The 27,448-nt window shown below is 44.4% G+C and overlaps 1 protein-coding gene across 5 annotated transcripts in view; it reads left to right on the forward strand.

Moving 5' to 3' along the window:
- PRDM15 (PR/SET domain 15) overlaps positions 1-27,448 on the forward strand; it is a 1,394,990-nt gene that overhangs the window by 1,103,744 nt on the left and 263,798 nt on the right. For all 5 annotated transcript variants that reach the window (XM_069636031.1, XM_069636033.1, XM_069636034.1 and 2 more), the window contains one exon: positions 18,489-18,664. In XM_069636031.1, coding sequence (XP_069492132.1) covers positions 18,489-18,664 — 176 coding nt within the window. The remainder of the gene's footprint in view (positions 1-18,488; positions 18,665-27,448) is intronic.

Consider the following 27,448-nt stretch of genomic DNA (forward strand, 5'->3'; position numbering starts at 1 on the left):
AGTTTAAAAGTACATCTGCTGAAGTACCAAACCATGTGTGTGTTGCCGCAGGACTTTTTATAAAAATAGTACAAAAACTGTAGACATAACGTACAAAATAGAAGACAATGAAGATTCCAAATGGTTCCAATTAGCTCTCTATCGTATAGCCGAAAACAAATAGGAGATTATTGACCACTTGACAACAACCAAACACCTTCACAAGCTATCACAAATAACTTGGAATTATTCCCTTACCAAAACCCCTGCAACAATTCAACTTATATGAGAGCATCATAATTCAAACAGTGCACCCATTTCAAGCAATAATATGCCTTCAACCAAAAACAGCAAAACTACCTCCCTCTGAATTAGTGAAAGGCATTTGTGGCAAAGTAGTTTATTTTCCATTAGATCTCAAAGGAAATGTACACTTTCTGGGAGTGCAACGCCCAATAGACCAATCTTTAATTATCTTAGTAAATGGCGTACCTACAAAAGACAAAAATAATTGGCAACAACTCGTGGACTTACATAAAGTTAGACAAGCTCTGCAATATCTAAAAGACAAAAATTAATACTACACAGAAATTAATATTGAAGAAAACCTGAGGGAAACCACTGAAATAATTAGTCATCAGAAACTGGTCAATTTCAACTTCTAGATCCTGCTACAGAATCCAATATTTTAGACCATTCTACAATTCGTCCATTACACTCTAAAGACACCATAGATGATCACTGGAAACGTACCAAATGCGACAAGCATTTGGTACGTTTCCTTCTCCAAAGGATCTCCAATCGGCAAATAGGAAAAAAGTATAGAAGCACGTACCTTTCCTCTACTCTTTCCTACTGGAAAAGGAGGAAGGTATGATGATAGACCCACACAAATAACATCATCAGAATACCGCTCTTTACGAATGTATTCTGAAGACCCCAGATTCAGACAAAATGTGGAATACAATTTCCACCTTCTCTTTGAAAGTGAACTAGCAACTCTCTGCTACGGAGTTGCACACGCTTTGAGATCAGGTACCCATTTTCAAAAAATATCAGCTACAAAATACTACAAAAGTGCAAGAAAAAGATTTTTACAGTCAAGCATTACAATCTTTTAGCAAACGCGTCGTACAAAAGAATACTGGTTTAGACGTCACTGAGATGTACGCTGTATGATAAGAGACCTTTGCCCACCCACTTGGTTTGTGACATTTAGTTGTGCAGAATATGCATGGGAAGATTTGCACAATTTCCTACGCATAGCAAACAAAACCAAAACATAGATATAAAAACACCAGGAGAACTCTGTTCTCTAGAGCTTGTAAATGTATCAAGATATTTCCATCATAGCTTCATTACTATGCTACACTTCATTTGTAAGAAAACTGTTCCTCCCCTCGGAGAAGTGCAACACTTCTTTTGGAGAAAAGAATACCGAGCCAGAGGAGCACCACACATCCACATGCTTTTGTGGATTAAAGATTTTCCTAAATTCGGTTAGGACAGTGATCCCACTGTTTTGCAGTTCATCCAAAAATTTCACTTGTGAAATCCCTTCACAAACAATACATAGTGACCTTCATGCACATATTTTACAATTTCAAAGATACATGTGGGAAATATTGTTGTCGCAAATATAAAAACAAAGGGAAAAACTACACCAAATGCTTTGGTTTCCATAGACCAGTTTCAACAACAGGTCAAGTAAACAACTTCATGTCTTCAGTTAGACATAGTGTCAAAGGTAAATCACCTAAGAACACATATTACATAAAAAGTGCAGAAGTGATTGCATCAATGCAGAAAATCAAAATGCATCAATGATTACGATGCAATCATTTCCCTCCTGTGGAATGCAAACATAGATGTGCAGTACATTGCAGACAATTCCACAGCAGTTGCACAATATGTCACAGCCTACTTAACCAAAGCAGAGAAAACAGAGCTTCAGGACCTCTGGGATGACACATCATCTGACAAAACACTATCACAGAAATTGTACAGCTTAGGCATAAAAATGCTCTCTCATAGAGAATGTGGCTGATATGAAGCTGCAGAACTCTTAACCGGTACTGCCTTGTATGGAAAATCTGAAAATATAGTATGGCTAAGTCTTTGTCCTGCCAAATCTAGAAAAAGAGTTCTCAAATCATATGAGGACATAGCAACAATAGCCAAAAATGATGGCAACAGCCAAGACATTTTGAAAAACAATTTACTGGACAGATACTACCCAAACAGGAGTACCACTTTGGAAACCATGTGTCTATACCATATAGTCCAAAGCTTCACATACAAAAATAATGTTAAACCAGATGAAAAGAAAGATAGATACAGAGTGGCATGTTGTGAAGGCAACTGAGTGAACTTAACAAACGCAGCGTAATTAATCATATAAAATTGTCATTAAAAACTCCTTTACATAAAGAACTGTATTACATGTCCATGCTACAACTTTTTAAACCATGGAGAAAAGAAGTTACTAGATACCCATGACTCCTATGAAGACACTTTCAAAGCAAATGAAAGCCCTATAACAGACGTAAACTTTACACAGTACCAAACAATGTTGCAAAATTAACAGCAACACGAAGAACTCCAGGCCCAACTAGATGTGGACACTCCTAACAGTAGTCGACCTTCTGTAACAGGAAGCCAAGAACCACTTGCACAGCCACTGATAGCAAATGAGGCAGAATTAGCCATGAAAGAAGTAGACAACACCATGTGTCAGTATGAGCAATCTACAGAAGACTTTGCTGTACTGAAATCGCAACTAAACAATGAGCAGCATAGCATTTTCCAAGAAGTAACAAAACAAATTGAACATAGTGTACAACATGAAAGTGAAAACTGTACCTGCCAAGACTACAAACCTATACTACTATACGTGAGTGGCCAAGCTGGTTCAGGCAAAACATTCTTAATCAAAATCATCAGCAAGTTCCTCCAACAATTGACAAAGAACAAACTGTCAGCTGTTGTAACTGCCCCCACAGGTGTAGATGGCTACATCATAGGCGGTGTCACTTTACACCGATTACTACTCCTTCCAGTAGAACACCAAAACAATTAGACTGTTACATACTTTCTACAGAAGCTGCAATGTAACTACGCAGAGTTTTCAAACAAATGAAAATGCTGCTAATAGATGAGGTGAGCATGGTCTCCAACCTAATGTTGGCTTTGATTCACCTCAGATTACAAGAGGTCCTCAAAACAGACTACGAAGAGCTCTTTGGGGGAAAACACATTATTAGCACCAGTGAAAGGTGAACCTATTTTTAAAACCTTAGGGCACAAACTGTGCTGTAAAACTGTTGGCAGCATAGGAAATATCAACCTTTGGCAACATTTCCAATACAGAGAATTAACTGAAAACATGCGTCAGTCTGCAGACCTCACATACGCCAACATTTTAAAAAGTATTAGAGTTGGTGTACTATCTCGAGTAGTACAATCTATAGTAAAAACCAGGCACATCCATGCACTCCAGGGCCATAACGCATGTGCTCCTGATGTCATAGAACAATTAGCACACAAAAATGTCAATTGTATGTCCTTGATGCCAACCTTTGCAAGCTGTTCAAAATGTAATGAAACAATGTTAAAAGAAGAAATGCAACTAATAGTTCAAATTAGCTCCACAGACAAACTGAACGTACATGTTATGACACTACCCATGTGTCAACAAGCAACAGCAGAGCTAAACACCTTGGAAAACTCTCTCTCTAACACAGCTGGTTTGGAGAAAATATAAAAATTATCTTTAAACTGTAGAGTAATGCTTAAACGTAACCTTGACGTGGACCAAGGTCTAGTTAATGGAGCACTTGGTACAGTTGTTGGCTTTCAAACATACCCATGTGACAACATTCAATTTGTCAATATTCTCTTTGACAAACTATCCGAAGTTAAAAGGATAGGATGCCCAAAAGCCCGCTTACTTCTTTTCAAACACATGTATGTACGCGGAGAACAATTTTATCTAACTCTAGCATACGCAGTCACCATTCACAAATCACAAGGTCTTACCCTAGATAAAGCATTGAGAGATATTGGTAGCACAGTCTTTAAAGAAGGCATGAGCTATGTAGCACTATCACGCTTACGTACACTTGATGGACTATTTCTAATCAACTTTGATGCAAGTAAAGTAAATGCTGATATTTCTTGCATTCTAGAATACAATAGACTGCGTTCTTTCTAGACCACCCTTCTAAAAACCTATCCTTTTCCGCAAAAAGCAAAACGTTGTAAAAGAAAACTGCTTCAGACTCGAACCTTGCAGGATCTCACAGCAATTCCTCCAAAGAAAGTAAAATAAGCTAATACTTCATGAAGGACACAACCAAAGAAGAATCTACTGCTCAAAGTAACTCAACTACCTCTTCAAAGAAGCAACGCACACGGCAAACAAATGACTTGGACTCAGCACTGTCCGGTCCATTCAAATTTTCAAATACAACTGGTGTAAATTACTACGCAATTGTAGCAATCAATATTCTATTCCAATTGCCACCAATATTGACATTTACTTGCACGGTACAGGCCAATTGTGTTTGCAAATTTTAGTCCTTCATAGAAATGCAACCAACAATCCTGACAACACTTAGTGTTTCTGGAATAAGGCAGGAATTTGACTACTGTGCTGGAATGGTCAAATTTACTATAAACTCACAAGAAGATCCACAAGAATTTCTAATGTTCTTACTACAAGTACTAGAAAAGAAAAACATACCTATAAATGAAATCTTCCAGATTTCATACATGTGGAAACATGCATGCACTCTTTGCAGGCATGTAGTACAAGAAGTAGTTCCTAATGAACGCTTCGTGTATGTATCCATACCGAACTGTGAATCCATTCCATTTCAGCAACTTGTACAAAATGCAAACCATGGAAGATTATGTACTACCTGCAATTCCGATAATCATTCCACCTTACAAATACAGCCACATAGTAAATACATAATAGTAATGCTTTTACATCATAATACAGATGGTACTAAAAACAACTGCAAGCTGACTGGATTCACACATGGTCAAGTATCACTTTGTAAGAAAACCTTCACAACAATACGTATAATCTACCACGCAGGAGCCACTACCAATGCAGGTCACTACACTGCATATATAAAAAAGAATTGTGGATGGTTCGAATGTAATGATACTACCATTACTCTAAAACCGAGATTACGAGCAAATCTGTAACCGCTTATTTAATATTCTTAAAACCAAAATTTAATAACTAACTATGACCAGTTAGAATACGCCAACTGCCCCAAGATTCTGCAACAAGCAAACTAATAAATGAATACCATTAAAATGAAACAAGAAATAAACAAATAGAATACACCAACTGCTATCTAATTGCAACAATACTACCACCACTTCCAAATCAAAAACCATACACCTGTTCAATTCCTCCTATTGAAATCAAAGAAAGAAACATATTGTACCGCAACGTAGAATGTTTTTTTTAATCCAGCATGGATGTTTTCCCAACAGACCCAATGATTTAATCAACAAACACAGCAACTGAGCAAATAGCAAGGTACACTGGTTTGAACTATAGTACTTCTAAAGTACTAACTATGAGGGTTGACAAAATACATAAATGTCTACTATACAATGCAATACTCATTATAAACTACCTACACTAACGTGATATTTTTCTTTTATCACAGTGATTGAAAGAAATGTTTGCTCCAACTACCCATGTCATGAAAAAACTGCATACAACCACAAAACGTCAAACAGTAGGCATATAATAATTGGACTCACAAACACCACAGCATAACACACCCATTCAATCAAACACCTGACTATAAACCACAATCCAAAATGTTTGCTTCCATGGGTATCTTATGCTGCAGTGCTTGTTGCCAAACACTACAATATTGATTGCATGGCCTGGCCAAAACTCTTCGTACAGCCTCAACAAAAGAAACATTAAGTATATAATAATTAAACTCACAAACACCGCAACATAACACAGCCATGCAAACAAACACCTCGCCAATAAATACAACCCAAAATGCCTAGAGTCTTCAATATCAACATTCTGAACACAATCCAACAAACATACATCATCTCACTATCCTATAAACACAATACTACCAATCAGGACACACATTTTTGAAAACATATCCCCTAAGCAGCCCACATACCACAGTCAAAATCTTTGGTAAAATGTGTGTGTTATGCTGCAGTGGTTGTAGCCAGGGCCTAGAGTCTTGGGTGCATGGCCGAAGGCCTACGGCACTTCGACCATGCACCCAAGAATCTAGGCCATGGCCACAACCACCGCAGCAAAACAAACCCCTACCAAATGACTACAACCCAAAAACATATTACATCCACCTCAAAACCTATCCACTTCAATTAGCATTCTAAAAAATAATCACAACCAACGCACAAACTCTTCAATACATACCCTCTTCACCCAATGCTCTTCTAACGACCCAAAACCAACATCATACTAAACTAAAATAGCCAGTAGTGCGCCCAGTGTTTAGTATGTCTGTGGACAATCGCGGTGACCGCGGACACCGCAAACACATCAAGACCCCCTCCCACCTAAACAAATACAGCATTTGGCCCGTCTCTTACTCCCCCATCCTCTCCAAGCACTCAAACACACTCCGCAAAATTGGATTTATGCTCAAATCAGTGGATGTCCGCGGATCCAATATGGCGGGCGCATTGAAACAATAAGATGCACGTCACGCTTCATCCCAGCCAATCATCGAACATGTCGCATGTCTGCGAACATGTCGCATCTCTGCGGACATGACGCAAGCTGATTAACCAATCCGTGTCCTGTCCGCAGAGCGAACAGGGACGTGTGTCTACGGGGCGGACATAGATATCACTATTTCTTTTGCATTACGTTTTGGTCATTTAAAAAAAATACTGGATGGATTTACACCAAATTAACAAAAGCACGCTTTCGGGACCAAGCCGCTGCTCCTGCCGCAAATTTGGTGAAAATCCGTCCAGCGGTTTGGGCTGTAGGCACGACAGAAATGTTCTCCCATTAGGTCTATGGGAAAAAAATACATTTTGGAACCCCCCCCTTGTCCAAACCTCACCAAACTTTGCAAAATAATTCAGAGTGGGCCATATACCTTCTTTGCAAAGTATGGTGAGGATTCGTCCAGGGAGAGCAAAGTTATAAGCCAACCAAAAAGTGTTCTTCCTATTGGTATAGTAACTTAACCATAACTACATGGCCGCTACCACAGGCCATGTAATGAATTTATTTGAATTTTGCCGGATGCATATATGATCAATAAAGGACACATTTCATTCAAGAGGATCATAGAAGGTTTATTTGAGAGGAGCGAAAACTAGATCTTGAGGAAGAATAATGAATATAGATATCAGGAGAGCATTCCAAGTTGTATGCACCCTGTTGTGTTGTGACATTTTGTATAGTGATTAACTTGCATTATTATTGTTCCCAAGCTCTTTGGGAATTTGGTAATCAAAGTCTGGCCATTAAATGATAATTGCATTGGAGATACGGATAAGGAAGGGGCTCTGCTCCAGGGTACGTTTTGCGCAGCACTGCATCTAGCGAGAGTGCCGATTACAATGGGCCATCCTACCCCCACTCTCTCTACCTCCACCCACACTACCCCCATACTCTACCCACACCCATTCTACCACCAATCTTTCTATCCCCAACCACCCTACCAACTCTCTTTTGAGCATTCTTAAAAAGATATGATTGCAGTATATTTTCAAAAAGAACGTTTTCCCACGGTTAGATGTATGGTCTGTTTGTTATTAGGCAGCATGTAAGCAGAATGAACAATTGTAGATATAAAGGTGCATGTCTTTAAACCTCCATTAAAATTATTAATGTATAATCCTTGCTACTGATTAGTCATCCCCTTAAAATATTACACATACCCCGGATATATATTTGTGAACCAATGTTCAACTTGTTATCTTAAATAAAGTGTTTAAGTTTTGTAAATTATTACAAATTAAGGGATCATGTAATTCGCCATGTCTATAAGGTGAAACCTCCGATATACATTTATGATACTACCACATCCTCTGAGATTTTTGGCTGAGTAGTTATACTTGTTATCACGAAGTTGCCTCATAACTAACGTCGTTACCTTGTGTACAGAAAAATTACTCATTAATGTGGCGTACAGGTTTGCCGGGCTGAATATTAGCTTTTATGTATTCCTATCACATGGTGCCTCACGTGGTAGTCCCCGTTGTGGCTAGTTGTTAACAAGCTGGCTGAGCGTGTGGGGCACCTCCTCCACAAATCTGCATACAAACACATTTATACTTGTTCCATACCATATTACAAGAATACATGCGTTTCATGGTCAGAATTGAGTCCGAACTTCACACATCGTAGAACACATATGCATTTTGCTTCCGTTTGTCGTAGTTTGAGTGAGGTCGCCTCCTCTCTTATTGGGCTTGGCTTTCACAAGGCCTATGATTCTCATACCTTTTTTGTCTGCCAACTGATAGCATTTCTGCCAATTGTTGGCCGGCGGGAGTTGGCGATCCTGGCTGCTTAAACTGGTCATGTGTTCCCTTATTCTAATCCTCAGCTGCCTAAATGTGCTGCGATGTATAGCTTCTTGCAAACACAAATTACAGCATATACAACACAATTCGTTTTGCCAATGCTTGTTTAAATATTGGGACTATCACACTACATCTCCACGACTTCGGGAACCACTTCTGACTTTACAACAGCTTCCAATAACTTATCCAAAATCAGAGCCCACCATTGAGGGAAACTAGTAAAAATGTCAAAGACCCTCATGTTAGGAACAAAGATGGAATAACACGCATGGAACAAAATCTGGAGCCTCCAACCGTGGTACCATGCTGACCTGCCCTTTTGTGGTGGAACCTGGGTTAAGGATCCTTCCCTAGGTTTATCCTAGTGTGTTGGATTGAGTTGAGAACTCACCTGAACTTTACTTGAACTTGTGTCTAACTCTTTATTGACCATAACCACTAGCACTACAAATCTCTATGTAAGCCTACCTGAAGAAGTATATGCTTTGGAACTTGTGAAGTTTGGGCACAAGGCCCCAAACCATCTAAGGCTTGGGCTTTATAAGACTGGGGGAAGCTCTTTTGTGTTTATTCTAAAGAGTTCTGTCTATTTCTATGCATCTGACTAATCACTGGTTTTGCATTGGTAATTGATTCATATGCATGTATTTATTTATTTTTTTGCACTTACAACGCGCACAGAACCCGGAGGCATCTCGCGCGGTTACAGGGTACGAGTTAGTTTGGCCATTTGGGCCTACGGTCTTACAAAGCATAATGAGTACAAGAATATCCTTTGGCACAATTCGTTACCTCAGGCCGTATTGACGGAAAGAGTGCAAGAGGATACTTTGAGTATGATCAGGTGCACCCAATAAGCTTGGTAGACCATCAGGCAGTGGATGGGCTGGGGGGGATTGGGGTCACGGCATATGCAAATCTATTTCTCCTATGGGTTGATGCATATGTTTTTTATAAGGATTTGTGTGACAATATTTACCTATAATGTTTATCTGCTTAGTGTGTAAATTTAAGGCCTATAAATAATTGTATTTTTATATACTTACTGTCTAACTTGAATTACTGGTGTTGCTCTGCATGGACTCATTCTTGCCCTTGACATCTCTCACGCCCTTCCTGAGACGAAACCTTGGCATGGTGCTACTGACCTTGATTGGGTTTGGCTAGCCTATCTGGGTCTTTCTTGTTCACCATAATAGGAGGGCCTCCCATAATCCTTCCACCAGCGCTGATATTGGAATTAAGTCTTGACAAGTATGAATTGTTTTTTTTTTTATTTTAGTGTTTGACTTGCGTTAACAAATCTTTTCACTCATAAATGTAACAATGAAATAGCAGAAAAACTGCATACGAATATGATTTCACACATCAAATATCAATTGAGGAATATATGAAAATGATTTAGAGGAAATGTCACAAAAAATAAATTTGCAGACTGTAAGGGAGGCATGGTATCACAAGTATGACACTGACACAAGAATTACAAGTTTCAAACCTTTTTTTAGATTATTGGGGTTTGGAGAAACTCTTACTTTGCCCTATAGCTATGACGGGAGTAGTCTCGACCATCAAATAATAAAGAAAACACAGTCATAGTCAGTCTTTGTCAAATCAAAATGGCCTATACTAAAAACACCTAATGCCTGCCCTATCTCTCATACAAAACGTGTGAAAAGGGGAATGTGTATGCAAAGGAAAATCAGTGTTATAACATAAAGGATCAAAGTGGCTGAGTCAGCTCTTCCCCCCCACGTTGGACAGCGCGGAGAAAGGCGGCCACCGTAAACAGGATGACAAACTCTAGATCAGGTTCTCCAAACAAAGGCTGTTCAACATGTGGATCGAGGCCTGCCTGGCCTTCCACATTAAAGTCACTTATTCCAGCGTTCCAAAAGTACTTTAGCAATTCAACAAAAAGTTCACATAGGTCTCCCTCTGTCGGGCACAGACCTCTCAATCAACAAGTACCTGATTCAACGCAGATCTCCTTCAGTCAGGCTCAGACCTTGCAATCACAACACTTGCAGGGGTACTCTTCTCCAAGCTTAATTCACATTCGTTAGGGGTTCCCGTCCCCTGACTTATCACACTTCCGGTCTCCCTCAGTCGGACTCAGACCTTTTACTGATGTCGAAGACTTTCGAATGTGCAAGGCTTTTACCAAAGACCTCTGCAGGACCACTTCGACGTTCTCTTCAGCACACACACTTATGTTATTTGCCCCAGTGTCTTGGTAGTTCAGTACCATAAACACAAACGTTCAAAGAAATCGGCAATACGTCTGAGGGGGCGCCTAAACGCACCTTTACCAACCCCCGGGTCGAGGGTGTCGCACCGACCAGACTGAGGCCCGAGGAGCAGGGTAGGCCTCGTGATCTACACGCAAGAGTCTTGGAAGAGGCCGGGCCCAGCGGGCTGAGCACCACGTCGCAGCTCGACAAAATGGCTGCCACGCCAGAAAGAGCCGCCTGTCAGACGCCATTCAAGGTATTCAGTGAAGAACGAGTGTCAAGATGGGACTGGCCTCAACCAGGTACGTGGCCTACAGTCTACCCCTCATTTGCGCAGGGCAGCTTTCCTTTGCGTCCATATGGACAGGGTATGCAAAGACTCCAGCAGCCCCCCCGCTGCCCTGTTGGCACCCCCTGCCACCTCTTTGGCCAGTGAGGAGGTGCTCTTCGAGAAGTTCCTCAACTTCACGAGGTCTCCTCGGGCGGGGGGGTTATCATCAAAGACGCCATCAGGGAAGTCCTCCCCGCCATGCTAGTGGCACCACAGACTCCTCCATCGGGCCCTCTGGCCCCAGTGCAGCCGCCTCCTTCAGCTCCACAGCCAACTCTGCAACCTCCATGGCCTCCTCCGGCTGCGGTCCCTGTACCCCCAGCCTCCGGCACCATCTACTCCTCCTCCTCCACCAGAGGATCCTCCAGATACGTAGGATATGGACGATGAGGAGGAGGATCCGGACACGCCATCCTCAGCCAGGGCCTTCCACAAACATCTTGCTGGCCTGGCGGAGTACCTGGGCCTCCCCCAACCCGAGGTCGAGCAGCCGGCAAAGGGGGTTCTGGCTGAAGTCCTCACGCGATGCCTCTCTGCCAACATGGGGATTCCACTGCAAACCGATGTAGTCTCCCTGGCCAAGAAAGGTTGGCTCAAGCCCCACTCAGTCAATCGACGCCTGGACGCCAAGTAAAGGCAGATGGAGGGGCATGCACTCATGCTCTCGACCCATCCTCAGGCCCACTCCTCGTTGATCGCTGCGGCATCACTATACTCCAAGCCTCAGTCGTCCTCAGCCTCCTCCTCTGCGGCGCTGCTAGGCATGGAGGAGATGATCTTGGAGGTGTACAGCAAGGAAATCTGCTCCAAGGCATCCGTGTACCTTCGGCAGGCCAACACAGATGCCATTCTGGCTGCCGCCAACCAAAGGTTATGGTGGGAAATTGCGGACTTCCTCCCGGAACTCCCCACCCAGTGCCAATCACGCTTTAGGGCCGGGCTAGCTGAAGCCAAGCTGGTAGCGCATGACTTCATGGAATCCACAGTGGCTCATATCGATACCTCAGGCCGTGCCATCTGCATTGCCACAGACATGAGAAAAACAGCCTGGCTCCGGGCAAAGAAATTCAACCCGGATGTCCATGATCTGATCTACCGTTCGAAGGTGGAGGGGGCCCTCTTCCACTCCTCTACGGACGGGAAGCTGGACAAAAAGAAAAACAGCTCACAAACGACAGTCGTTATCCATTCTTATAAAGACCACACCCAATCTCAGCAGCGCTCGGAAAAGGGTCGAACATATGGAGGGTTCTGCGGCTTCCAGGAATGCAGATCCAGGCAGCCGGACTGCTCGCTGTCTCAGAACCGGCGCAAACAACAAAAGGGGGTAAGGGCTTTTTCCAGTCCCCCTCCTCCGCGTCAGCCTCCGAAGGAACGAAGGTATGACACGCCCCTTCGGGTCCATGTGTCTCCAGTGGGGGACAGGCTTGCTCTCCTTGCACATTTCTGGCGCCAGAACTTCGTGGACCCCTGGATCCGTAGTATCCACGGGGTACTGCCTTCCTATCCCAGCCTCTCCTCCCTCCTCCCTCCTCCCCTCCACTCCCACAGGTTGGGACAGCAACTCTTTTGGCGGAGATCCCGTCGCTCGTAGAGAGTCAGGCAGTGGAGGAAGTTCCAGCCTCCCAGCGAGGCTTTGGCTTTTACTCCATGATTTTCGCCATTCAGAAGAAAGACCAGGTGGGCCTGAGAGTTGTGCTGGACCTTTCCATCCTCAACCTCTCCTTGCCCCTGCAAAAATTCAATATGCTTACGCCAGCTTTTATTGCGGAGACATTGGACAAGGGAGACTGGATGTGCTCCCTGGACCTGAAGGGCGCGTACCTACACATCCCGATTTGACAGCCCCATTGTTCTTTCCTACAGTTCAGGATCATGGGCTGCCATTTTCAATACAAAGTCCTTCCATTTGGCCTCAACTCAGCCCCCAGGGTCTTTACCAGACTCATGAACGCCGTGGCTGCCCTCCTCAGAGCGCAGGGCCTCCAGATCTATTCATACCTCAACGACTGGCTCGTCAGGGCTACATCTCCGGAAGCAGTTCTCCACTCTTCCCAGGCCCTTATGAACACACTGCACAATCTGGGCTTCTCGCTCAACCTCAAGAAGTCACAGCTACAGCCTATGCAGACTGACATTCCTGGGGCTCATTAGAGACACTTGCTCTGAGAAGGTCTTCCCATCGGAGGACAAAATCTCGGCCATCAAGAGGGCCACTGCCCACTTCCTCAACAGAGAGGTGACCTCGGCATAGTGGTACCAACATCTCCTGGGTCTACTGGCAGCGGTCCTATTAGCCGTGCTGCACACAAGACTAAGGATGAGAAGGATTCAGCTGCACTTCGCGGCTTCATGGACTCGGGAGCGGGGCTCGCAATCCGAGATCATCAACGTTCCTCCATCTCTCCACCCGGACCTAACATGGTGGTCCATGGACTGCAACCTACGGACGAGCAAGTCCTTTCAGCCACCCTCCCCGCAGGCCACCATCACCACAGACTCTTCACTTGAGGACTGGGGAGCTACCCTGGACGATCTCTCGGTCCACCGCACCTGGCTGGGGCGGACAATTACGAGTGGCAACTAAACAACCTTGTTATTCAGGAGATCTTCAACAGGTGGGGGTCACCCCCACGTGGATCTCTTTGCCACCTGGCACAACAAGAAGTGTCCCCAGTTCACATCCTGGCAAGGTCAGGGCGCCAGCTCTCTGGCTGACGCATTTCACCTCCAGTGGACCGGCATGAAAGCCTACGCCTTTCCGCCCACTCCTCTGATCCACAGAGTAATTTGCAAGATCAGTGAGTCTCGCTGACTCCTCGTCATTCTGATAGCTCTGTGGTGACTGGCCAGGCCATGGTTTTCAGAGTTACTCTGCCTCTCTGAGGTGCACCGGATACACCTTCCGATGGGCCCAGCACATCTTCTGGCGCAGCAGGGGGACAAAGTCATCCACCTTGCGCCAGGGAAAACTAGCCCTCACAGCGTGGTACCTGAGCCTCGGCACCTTAGCCTCTCACAGGCCAATCTGGAGATCATACAAGGCGCCAGGAGCAAAGCCCCCACGGCCCAGTACAAAAAGCAAACGGACCAGATTCTGCCACTGGGCAGACTCCAAGGGAATTGATCCCTTGGTCTGCACTTTGAACGACATGCTCTCCTTTCTGGCACACCTCGCTCATCCCGGCATAAAGGTGGACACCTGCCGCACATACCTTGCAGCCATTGGGGCTTACAGGAACTCAGAGGAAGGCATTTTTTCCTCTTCCAACCATATCGTAAAGAAACATCTGACGGGTCTCGCTAGGCTTTACCTGCCCGTCAAGAGACCGCACCCGGTGTGGGACCTTAACATAGTCATGGGCGCACTGGCACACAAACCATTCGAGCCAATGGCGTCCGTGGACATCAGGTTGGTCACCATTAAGACAGCCTTGCTAGTCGGCCATACTTCGGCTCGTCGAGTCAGCAATATCCAGGCACTGGATGCCTCTGAGCCATATACCACCTTTCACAAGGACAAGGTAGTCATGCGGATGTACCCGGCATTTCTGCCTAAGGTTCTGTCTGCTTTCCACCTGAACGAGGAAATAGTGCTTCCTATGTTTTTTCCCGATCCTAAGGACGAAGCACAAAGAGTGCTGCACTGCCTGGATGTCAGGCGTGCTCTGAAATTCTACTTGGACAGGACCAAGGGCTTCTGCCCTGTTTGTCACTTTTGAAGGCTCAAGACCAGGCTATCAGGCCTCTAAGGCTTCCATATCCCGCTGGATGGTCTCTGCCATCAAAGAAGAGTATGAGGGCAAGCACAAGCCACTTCCGGCCAACATGCATGCCTATGCGGTCAGGGCCAAGGCAACGGCCATCGCATTCCAGTGCCGTGTCCCTTTGCAAGTCATAAGCAGGGCGGCCACTTGGGCCTCTCCTTTGACTTTCTGTAAGCATTACTGTTTGATTCCGGCTCTGGATCTGATGTGGCTTTCGGGCAGGCGGTTCTCAGGAACCTATTTGCTTAAGGAGGGTCTCCTCTCCACCCTGGGGCTACAATCAGTTGTAATCGCCCATACAATATGGAGGAAATGGGACGGGACGTAAAAGTAATTATAAGTTACAGTAGTGACTAACGTACTCTTAGTCATAGTCTCCTTTCCTCCATACGTACCACCAACCTCCCCCATAATAATACTTGTGTCATTAGGCTACGTTAAATCTATTGTCGACACGTCAATGGGAACCGAGGTGTAGCGGCGGAGTCAGAGTAGCGCATGCTCCCTGGGCCGCACCCCTGCACGCCTCTAAATTTAAAGGGGAAGAAGCTTTTTTTCTGGTGAAAAAGGTTCCGTCTCCCGTCCCTTGTAAGGGACGCCCATAAAGTATGTAGGAAAGTGGACTATGGACTCAGACTATGTTAGTCACTACAGTGAGTAACTTATAATTTTCCCTGCAGGTGCTTGAAACACTACAATCTCTTTTGGGGCAGCTGGATGCCAGGCTTCCGCTCCCTCAAGCTTAGACCATTCAGCCTTACGGAGGCAATCAAGTTACCCCACAACATCAAAGGGGTCCAACCCATCTCTGTAGAGTCCAGGTCATACTCCCTAGGATTCAGACACCTCCTAGACCTCCACCTCCACCTTCACATACATTGAGTCCACGTAGGAGAGGGCAAGAAGAGGGGTAATTGATTGACACAGACCGGGACATTCCACCGCTTCCTCGTCTCCACGCAGAGCCGACATGTGGGACACTGATGATCCTGACCAAGACGCCCTGGCTAGTCTGGCTCAACCTTTGCCTCCATATAACATTGGGGCGTTTCACTCCATGATGTTTAAGGCATGCCAGGAGTTTGGTCTGATTCCAGATGAGGAGAAGAAAGATTGTTTCCTCTTCGACCACATGGGTAAACGCAGGAAGGCAGTGTTTTCCATACCCTTTCTGGATCATGTGTGGCAGGAGGGCCTGCATACTCTGAAGCATCCTTTTACAGGATGCCGGCGGTTCTAGGTAGGCTGGAGAAGAAGTTTAAGGCTCCAGACACAACACTGAAATGCCTCACCTCACAACCTGCTCCATAGTCAGTCATTTCAGCGACAGCAAGCCACAAGGCTCGAACGCAGCATAAGTGCGCCACTCTGCCAGACAATGAAAACTGTAAAATGGATGCCTTTAAAAACATTTTAAAAAAGGTTCTTACCATTGGGGCAACAGTTAAAGCAGCAAATGCCCTAGCAAAAGTTGCTCGATATGATCGAGAGATTTGGCACTGTCTGGCTCCTATATTGGAACACTTGCCGGAACGGCAGAGGAAAGAGGCCATAATGCTGGTGCGTGAGGGGGAAGAAGCCTTGAATCACAGCATCAATATCTCTGTAGACCTTGCTGAAACAGGGATTAAAAAGAACCCTGAATTGTGGGCAGTGGCATTGCAGAGATTGTTTAGCTGCATCGGTTGAGTGGGAGTTAACTAGACTCTTGGAGGGACAGTGTTATTGTCTCAATACACAAGAAAGGCAGCTGGGAAGAGCCTGGAAACTACCGGCTACTGCTAATGTTGGATATTCCAGTGAAAATATTTGCCAGGGTCCTCTTGGGAGAAGTTAGAGAATGGATAGATAACAATGTACTTTCATTCAACCAAACCGGTTTCAGGAAACACTCTGGTACCAACATAATTTGTTTGTTAGCATTGGTTTCCTTAGAACATTCATGGAAGGTTCGTCAACTGCCAGTTTATGCTGCGTTTGTCGATTTCAGAGCCGCGTCTGACACCAATAATAAACAGCTACTGTGGAGTAAACTGGCATTTTGGTAGATCCATAGTTTGCTATTATCCATGATTCTACTGCTATTAATACAATAGTGAAAATGTAAATTAACAGTAAGGGCCAAGTTACAAATTGGGTCCCCACGGGGCTAGGGCTCAAGCAGGGGTGCATTTTAGCCCCTACATTATTTAACCTCTGTTTGGCTGATCTGGATGGTGTACTAAATGGACCTACAGTGTGCCCAGTTAAATTTAGGAATTAAAGAATAGCGTGGCTGTGATACGCTGAGTTGCTTTTAATTTACCATATCCCTATGGGTCTGGAGTTCCAATTGAATGCACTAGGTGTAAATGCATTAAATAATGAATTAAAAATAAATTTAGACAAAACTAAAACTATGGCATTCTCCCCATTTGGTAGGAAAGAGAAAGTGTTTTGTTGGATGTTAAATCATACTAAACAGTTCCGTCATACAAATACTTAGGGTTGTGATTAACAATAGATTAAATTAGGAAGAACGTTGGGCATATACTCGCAATAGGTTTTTACAGTCACTGGGCGCTATCAATAAATGTGTGGGCATGCCGGGTGGTTTCTTCTCTTAGATCACAAGGATGCTATATAGAATTAAATTGCTTCCCTTGTTATTGTATGCAGCTGAGGTATGGGTGCACAATTACTGCAGGGAATTGGAACACTTGGAGGGCAAAGCACTAAAATCTTTGTTTAGAATGTCCGTTTCCAGTCCATTGTGCTATATATCTTGAATCTTGATTAGTGAATTGCAACCACTGTCTTTTATAACATGATGGTTTGCCCGATGGTTGAATCTGACGCGAGCAGGTTATTAAAAGGATTGATGCAAGCCCATGGTAAAATGAGTGACGTCTCTGAGGCTGACTATTTGGTCCATTGTGAGATCTTGGTTCCCAGATGTGGACTCTATATTATTTCAACTATCGACCTCGGTTTTTAAAGTGTTGTTTAAAACTAGATAGTGGTACTATGACCAGGAGAATCTGACAATTAGGTTGCCATCTAATGTAAATAGTAGGAATTATATCCAGTATTTTTTAAACAGAAATTGGCTACCTGCATATATCAAGGCTTTTCCAGCTCATAGTATGATTAGAGGATATCTAATGATTAAATGTAACCTCACAAGCTCCCTTGGGATTGTTGGCGTCGGACAAGGCAGACCTTGGAGTGATAGCCCATGTAGACTCTGTGCGATTGATTGTATTGAAAACACTCAACATCCCCTGATAGAATGTGAAGCTGTGTTAGAAATAAGAAACTCTTATGGCAGATCTTATGGAAATGTAAATGTTTTTATGAATCAATGTGATTTGTGGGATGTTTTTATGACAGGGAATGATTGTAATTTAATATTTTATATGGTATTTTGCCGATTTTACAACATTTAACTTTTTAATATTGTGAATGTGTACAAGGTCTTTCTGACTGTAGTATACAGAAAATAAACAAATACATTCTTATTCTTACATGAAATGAAGATGCCACCCATATTTAAAACTCCATTCACAAGCTTTGATATCTTTAGGATAAGACATTCCTTTTTTTCTTATCTTTTGTGCTCCAAAGTCGGGAAACAGTGGACATGTTCAGTGTGCGATAAGAAGTACGTCACAGAGTACATGCTCCAAAAGCACATCCAGCTCACTCACGACAAAGTGGAAGCTCAGAGTTGCCAGCTATGTGGGACAAAGGTTTCTACAAGAGCTTCCCTGAGCCGGCATATGAGGCGGAAACACCCAGAGGTGAGTGAATTGGCCTATCTGTGTCAGGAAAGTTAACCTAGTGTGGTGATGAGCGAAAGATGCATTAAAGTGTTTGCCTCTTTTTCAGTACTTATTTAAACCTGAAAATTGTTTAACGTAATTTCTGCTAACCATGGGCACACATTGAATGTTTCTTAGCATTTAACTGAATAATTATTGATGTATGGTTGCATTGAATGTGTATTTTGGCAATTAGAACAGCGGAAAGACAAGATATTAGGATGCTCTATTTGTTAGTGGTATTTTCTGACCACCTTGACAGGAGGAACAACTGGACGCATGGTTAAATCTGTTCATATGATAGGATAAAAGGGAACTCCTTTTTGATCAAGCTGGAAATTTCCTCATGTTGATTGAAGTATCTCATTTTCAATTATAGTAAGCAGAGCTAGCAATACTTATAGTGGGTTTATAGGGTGCTCCCTAAGTGGGATATTCCTAGGACAGCTACATTTGCAACATTGGGTTTGGTTCTCAATGGATAAAGTGTGCAGGTAGGAGCATAGGAGCACATACGGGATCTAGAGATCAGTATAAGCTTTATTTTGTTGTAGGTACTAGCATCCTAAAAGGATGCCCCACCATTGCCTTGTAGTATGGTTTATTGGGTTGTTTGATCCTTACAAGTTGAACTGTGTGGTTAAATCAAAGAAAGGTTAGACTTGGTCCATACAAAGTCAATGCTGCTTGACTTTAGAGAAGTCAACTTTGCCAAGGTACAGGAATACATTACATAATTTAGATCAAGTAAGGGTTTTATGACTAGAGATAATTATGACAAAAAAAAACAATCCTTCACCAGTGCATCAAACCATTCTAATAAGTGACCATTAAAAAGTAGCCAAAAATAATCTGCACTAAAAAAGCTTTGAGCAAAAAAATGACCTTCCAAAGTCCATAGAGTCTCAGAGTACTGACTGGAATGTGGGTTTCTAAAAAAGTAGATGCCAGGAAATGTGAGGTAGGCATTATTATTATATTATTTAGACTTGGTAAAGCGCACGTATGCCCAGAGGCATCTTGGCGCTGTTGTGTGAGTGAGGAGAACTTACACCATTGAAGAACTGGACAGTTAGAACAGGGTGGTTTTCCATAATCTGCGAAAGGCGAGATGGTCAGTGGTACCACGCAGGGCCAGAGGGAGATCATTCCAGGCTCTGGCGGCCACCACAGAAAAGGCGCGCCCCACTTGTGTGACAGACGATAGCGAGGAACAGTTACAAGAAGAGCCGATTGAGATCTCAACCGGCGGGCTGGAACGTAGTGAACGAATTTGGACTGCAAGTACTCCGCTCCCATGCCATGAAAGGCCTGGTGCACAATACACATGGATTTTATAAAAAAGTTGATTGGCAACAGGGAGCCAATGAAGTTAATTCAGCGGAGGTGACATGTGAAATCCGAAAGGGCGGTATATGGTATCAAAAGTATGAGACAGACACACTGATTCAAGTTCAATTTGTTTATTATTCTTGAAAAGGGGGGCAGAAGGCGTTGGTGATTTCCTACCTTGCCCTAAGTCTATGATGGAAGAGGTCTCAACCATCAACAAATGAGAACGTCTGTGGCAGTCTTAGTCAGATAAGGATTATAAACCTAGCCTTGCCCTTACGCTCATACAAAATATTGTGTAGGGGTATGGGGCAACACAAAAATATACTGTATCAAAAGGAAAGTCAGGATGGTAGTTAAACCAGTACTTGATTCCCATCCTCACATTTAAAGTACGGGGCGGGGGTTTGGAGGAGCATTTCAAACCGGTGGCTGGTTTCTCAAAGTTCGACAGGCTGGTACTGTATAGCGTATTCCCCAAAGTTCCAACAATTCACAGTTTCACCCGAATCCTTCCGCTCGGGTCTCTCAACAATCTGTCTTGTCTCGTTATTCAAAACACAATCTTCTCGAGGCTTCCCTTACCTCGATTCAACACAGGTTTCAAAAATGACATTAACAATTCAAACTCAGACCGTTTAGGCTTCCCTCGCCTTGAGTCTGGGTCTTGTCCTTCTTGTTTTCAACTTTCAACTTTATGGGTTCCCTTCCCCATCTTATTACATCACATCCTTTCAACACTAGGCCAGAGGCTTACACTAGGCCAGAGTATTTCGAAACAGCTTCCCTTTCTTCATGCCTGACCCCTCTGACACTGTTGCATTGTGACTCTTGATGTTTTTTTCAATCGTGCCCCTGGCACGTAACAGGTTTCTCGAGTATCATAGTTCTGTAAGCAATCACAAAAGCATCTGCCTTTTTCTTATAATCGATTTAAAATTCAGAAACACTTCAACAGTTAACATATCACATTTGTTTCAACAAAGGTTTTCCCTTCATCATTCTCACACCTTTTAGATTTCATCCTGCATGCTTGCGTTTTAGGTTCCCCTGTCAGGCTCAAACCTGTCTTGGCTTTGAGATTTAATTTTATATTTTTCACTTGTAAAGTTCAAACAGTCATTTGAAAATGCGCTTCATTCGCAGGACCACTCTGTTACTAGCACAGTTCTCTCGCCAGGCTTTCTCTGGCTTTACTTTGCAGCTGAACAGCCCCTCTGCTTTCCATGCTTTGCTGCCTGGTCCGTGTCAGCCCTTGCTGAGCTGCGCCTTCTTGTGTCCAGACTTGCCTCTGGAGTGTTTGGGATTTGTGTAGGGATCCTCTGCCGGTCTCAGCCTTGCAGCCTCCCAAGAACAACTCCCTGTGCTGTACGGGGCCACTCCTTTAATTCACCTGGGTGGTGTCAAATGGTTGCAGGTGTACATGATTGGGGTGGAGTGCCTGATCCTGCCTGACCTCATTAGTATGACAATATGGTGGATTCCCATAGGAAACCATGATCTTGCTATTCCTAGGGGAAATCTTCATTGCTCTTTATTTTTGTCTCGGTATTTGGGGACAGGGAAACAGAATCTGTATGTGAATATCTTTTTGACTAAGGAAGAGGGGCTAGATGGAAAATGGGGAAGGGGCAAAAATGCAGTGTATCTGCCTGAGGCACTCTCCCTCTAATCTCCTGAATAAAGAATTCCCCAGAAGGGGACAGTGAAATACCCTCTGGTTTTTCACAGAAAGCAACTAAAACTGAAATATCAGATAGCAAAGAAATATATGCAAACAGCAAAGAGAGCAGGCCAGTTTAAGATGGATTAACGATGAGGGAATATTTAGTGGTTGATTTAACACTGATTGGTTAAGGGGCAAGGATGTGCGGAACCATGAAATGTGAATTACTAAAATATACCTTTGTGAACCGATGAAGAGCAGCTCTAGTGGCACTTTAAAAACTAGGTTTGAGCCCCTTTGAAAGATCTTTGAGTGTCCTCTGGTAGAGAAATTAACAAACACATATGGACAAAAAATAGATTGAATATCCAGAAGACCGTGGAAAACTGGATCTACAGCACTATATCAACAGATGACTGTCGGACCACGAGTGATGGTGCCATGAGATGTGGATCAGAGGAGAAAAATGTATATGGTAGCACATCGCAGGTAGCAGACGTGGGTGTGTTGAATGGCCAGTGCTGAAAAGAATCACTACCGAATGGCACGCAGAAACATACACAGTTATCTTGATTCATTGTTGGCAAGTAGATTTGTTTTTGATGCCTGAAACGTGCCATGAATTATTATTAGTAGTAGCAGTTCTGTAATAGCGAAAGAAATATTTAGTAATACCAATTATTATGTTAAATTTGAGTAGTTTACAGAATAAGTAATACCTAATGAACCAGCCATGGGTTTGTTCTCTGCCTTTTGGTTCCCTTTTCGTTTAGCTTTTCATCTCGGCAAATCTCTAGTTTAATTACCTGTAAATCTGTCTTTTTTTTTGTCTTTTTAATCATTTACATTCTCTAGATAAGCAAAGCCCCTCATTTGACTAAGGTGAGTTAGTGCGTTTTCCATCCCCCAGTTAAGAATTAAGGTAGGGTTCAGTGAGCACTGTAAACACACTGGGAGTATACAGATTGTTTCCTGCTAATGGAAATTGGCTATAAATGCAAATTCCTACTTCAATACATTGTGTTCCGAGTATTAACCCCTCCGAGAGGGGGCTTTGCAAAACACTCCATGCATTCAGTGCTTGGAATCTAGACCTAGATTAAGAATATTTTTTCCATATCCTCCCCCAATAAATGACAGTACTTGTAGCCAGTCTATCATAGGCTGTTCTAGCTCGCTGGCTCCAATGCTCTCTCGCTCTCCCTCTCGTACTCTGCAAATGCACTCTCCCTCCACTTGCTTTCTTAGTGCTCGCTCTCGTAGCGCTCTCCACTGTGTACATTCTCTTTCCTCGCTACGCTCTTTCACTCTTTCGCCCGCTATGCTCTTTCACGCTGTCCGTTTCTCACTTGCTTGCTCTCTTGTCTCTTACTGTTTGGAGCATAGTCACGTAGTGAGGTGATATTTGCTAGAGCTGCGCCGCACGACCAGAGGAAAAAATGATAGCTTGAGGGGAGTGAGCATGCTGTTTTTTGCAAACTGGTTTTTCTTAAGTTTGCAATGGTTATTCCTAATGATCACTTTCAGTATATATTGTAGTCCTAATAACGGTACACATGCCTTGCTGAGCAAGCACATTATCAAACGCACATTATCAAAATCAAGAATAACTATATAAAATATGTTCTGATTGGATTTCATTCAAAGATGGACAGTTTGCTACAGTCCCATTGTGCACTTTAGAAAAACCTCAATTAAAAACTCAAAAGGAACAGATATCACTACCGAGGGTTCCAGTTAGCTTTACAAACGAAGAACATCTTTGTCTGACAGCAGATCTCTATATTTGGCAAATAAGTCTATGATGAAAGATTGCATGTTTTGGGCTTGGTGCTAGTTTGATTTTTTTCACAACTCACCCTCACATTAAGATGTTTGTAGCATTGAAACATGTACTTATTCATAGTCTCGGTCAAGCAGAAACCTTCCTGCATTATCTAATAGAATGTCCAGAGTGTGACTTAAAAAGAAAACATATGAAAAAAGGCCGTAGCCGGTTAGGAATGGAGGTTGGCTCTATTACAGATATTTTGAGGGAGAATGGGGGCGGCCAACAGAATAAGAAAAATCAGATAATACAACAATGTGTCCATGGAAGTGGGGGAAACTGTGATTGCCAGACATAGTTAACAATGGTGGGTGAAACTTCTCAATATAATGTCAGTCACCCAGTAAAAACCCTTAGAAGGAGGAGACCGCCTCTAAATTTGCATAGGAGCATAACATGGATGTAACATCAGTCACTCCATTGTGTTGCCATGCACTTTTGGAGATGTTTCCATTCACTGCGCAGGATTGTAGGTGGGTCCCAGGATAATGATGGCTGTGCACAAGCTCAGTTACCAACACATAAACATCCCAGTATAATTAAATGTATGGGATTAGCATTGTATAACAACATAAACAAATGTGATGGTAAGGAATACAGTTAAATACACTGCTTTATGTCCAATTTCTTCTTTGTCCTTTGGAATTCTGAATCAAGGTGGCAATGTGCCAGGGTGTTATTCTATTTTCTGTTAGATGGATTTCTGGTAGGCCATTTACACTTTCCTTACGGAACACCCTTCGCCAAGATAAATAACCTCCCTGTAGGCCATAGTGTTGTACTAGATTATGTACTGCCGAAGCAACAAGGAACAAAGTGTACAAGTAATTAGATTCCCTCGTAGTGCATTTAACTAGCGAGTACCCTGTTCAAAGTTCAGTCCTAAAGCCCATTATTTTAAATGCCTTTACCTGAAACATTGAAGAACTTGTAACACAGTACTATGAAAAGTTACCTGGAAATATGTGATTGCCTAAAGGTGATGTTGCGTTTACTTTGATCTCTTTTTTTATTTGGGTTTTAGAAAACACATAATAAAACAAATACTTTCAAAGCATATATGAAGGTCAAAAAGGTGGGAAGCAACATGATGTATGAGGTTCAGACTAGGGAAAAAGAGTACCAAATATTCGAATGGATTGTGTCCTCCCACGTATTCCTCATCTCTGATATTCAATATGCAGCTTCAGCTGCTTCTAAAACATTTTTTTGGCAGAGGGCGCTGTGCGTCAATGCAGTCGACTCAATGTACCTTGAGGAGGGCCTCTGTCCCGAGGATGTCATCGAAGGCATATATGGCACGCCCCGGACCCGTTGGCTTCAGTTCTGTTTTTTCAAGTAAGCTTACGCTTTGAGAACTATGGCGCGCTTCAATAGTTTCGTTCGTGAAAATCGAAAATGTCTTCATCTTCGACACCGATTACCCCGAAGACCAGGTTTATAAAGTGTCAGGACTGTGGTTCCAAGATGTCGATAACCAATCCACATAGAGTATGCTTATGGTGTCTCGGTGTGGAGCACAAGACCTTGGCCTGCTCCAAATGCCAGTCGATGACCGGAAAAGCTCTGAAGGAGCGAAAGGGGAAATTACTGGTAGGTAGAAACCCCATGAAATCCCCATCGACTACCCTGCCGAAGAAACCTTCGGACGATGTGAGAGACCTCTCTCCTCGAAGGAAGAAAGTGAAAAGGTACAGGTTGATAAGTGGCTCCCGTCACTCCTCATCGTCAAGGAAGTCAAAGAAGAGGCACCATAAGCCACCTACTTTGACTTCTTCGTTGACTCCTCTTGTGAGAAAGCTATATCTTGTCCCATAAAGGCCTTCACTCCTGCCGAATGGCAAGCATTCAGGTTAGAAATGTTGAAAGTCTTTGAAGAACAAAAACCCTGGACAAGCCATGCTCCTACCGTGCCTTCTAAAGCCAGTAAGGAAAGAGCTTGAGCCAAATCCGGCTCACCCTCGAGCCCGGGAAAAAAGGCCAGATCCACATCGAGATCAGTCGAGGCCTCCACACGATGAGGAATCATCGAAGGATCCTTCGAGCCACAAGTCAAAGAATCATCCAAGGTCATCGACGCACGCTGCGCCATCGACCGAACTGCATGTCGACACCAATAGCGCCTTCAACACCATCTATGCCATCGAAACATTCAGTGCCATCAAAGTCAAATTCGAGGGGTTTGGGTCCTCTGACGTATTCCATATCTATGACATGTAATCACCACAGCTGTGCTGCTTCGGAAACTTTTCGGCGTCTGCGTCCTGCGTCGATGACGTCGATGCGCCGTCGTCGAGGACCTCGTCCGACGTCATCCGATGTGATAAGTAGGACGCACGACGCCCATAGCCTCAGTTCCGTTTTTTCCGCGAACGTGTTGCTTCGTGTTTCTCGGTTTAAACGCCTCGACTCTTTGGAGTTCTGTTCTTCTCGGTTCTTCGAACCTGTTCGTTTGTGAAAATCCTTCTGAAGATGTCTACTTCGTCTTTGACCCCGCGTCCGGGTTTCAAGAAGTGCGGGGAGTGTGGGTCCAAGATGTCGGCGACGGACTCGCACGACGCCTGCCTCTGGTGCCTCGGGGAGGCCCACGACAGGGATGACTGTATCGACTGCCAGTCGCTCACGTCCAAAGCCTTACGCGAAAGTAAGAAGAAGTTGTCGGTAGGTCGGCTGTCCAAGCCCCGGAAGTCGAAGTCTGCGGGGCTTTCGACGGATGATTCGAGGGGTGACTCTCCGTGTCATCGTCGGAAGTCTCGTGGGTCTCCTTCTAGGAGTCGGTCTCGCCACTCCTCAGCCTCTTCGAGGTATTCTCGGAAGCGCCGACACCGGTCGTCTTCCATGTCCTCTTCGGAGGGCTCTGCCCGGCGCTTACCCCTCCAGCCGTGCGACGCCGGAGGAATGGGCTTCCTTCGGGAAGAAGATGCTGGCGATTCTTGAGTCGCAGGGTACTCAGCCGTCCGTGCCCCCGAGTGGGGTCGGTCGTGTGGGGTCGAGAGACACCGCTCGCAAGAGTGGTCGGCACGAGTCACGGGAGAGGTCCCGTTCGGACAAGGGGACTCGTTCTCGACGTACCCGTTCCAGGTCCCGGTCCTCGACACGTTCGAGACCGTGTGCGCCTGTGAGGTCTTCGAAGAAGGCATCGACGTCTGTGGCGTCGAGGGCGTCGACAGGCTTTCTCGAGGCTCTGGCTCCGAGGAAGTCGTCGATGCCGTCGACGCTCAGGTCGTCGAGGGACACGCTCGGGGCTCCGGCCTCGAGGGCTGTGTCGACGCCGCCGATTCTGGAGGCGCTGCATCTGACGTCGACGCCGATTTCCTCGACGCCGATCCTCTCCGCGCCGATGCCGGTTCTCTCGACGCTGGCGCCGATTCGCTCGACGCCATCGACGCCTTTCGTGTCGGAGGTACCCCGGGGCACGGGTGGACCCCCTAGGAAGGCTCTGGTTAAGAGCAAGCACTCTCGAGTGCCTTATTTTCGCCACCTGGACTATATTTCAGAGGCGGATGAGGATTCTGATGGCCTGGTTCCTAGTCAGGTTCCGGATGAAATTGTCTTGGGCCATAGTCAGTTTGACGAGTTGAGACAGTCACTGCATGATGCCAGTGGACTGGACACCTCTCCGGAGGTGGAGTTTTGTAGGCCTGAGCCTGGCTCTCATGCTGATTCCTCGTACCGGCGCCTTATGGCTCGGGTTTCTGAGTACTTGGGATGGTCTGCTCCCCCAGTGGAATTTGTGCAGGATGATCTGACAGACATCCTTGATGTTGGTCCCCCAACTGACCCGGTTCTGCCGTTCCATATGGCTTTACAGAGAAGGGTGGCTGCGGCTTGGACTGCTCCGGAGAGTCTCCCGGCGGTGGGCAGATCCTTGTCGCGGAAATACCGTCCAGCCAGTGGCGACCCCTGCTACTTGACCAGGCACCCCACTCCGGAGAGT

The sequence above is a fragment of the Ambystoma mexicanum genome, chromosome 7p (genome assembly GCF_040938575.1).
Source record: "Ambystoma mexicanum isolate Mex_15411 chromosome 7p, UKY_AmexF1_1, whole genome shotgun sequence".
In the NCBI taxonomy this organism is placed as follows: domain Eukaryota; kingdom Metazoa; phylum Chordata; class Amphibia; order Caudata; family Ambystomatidae; genus Ambystoma; species Ambystoma mexicanum.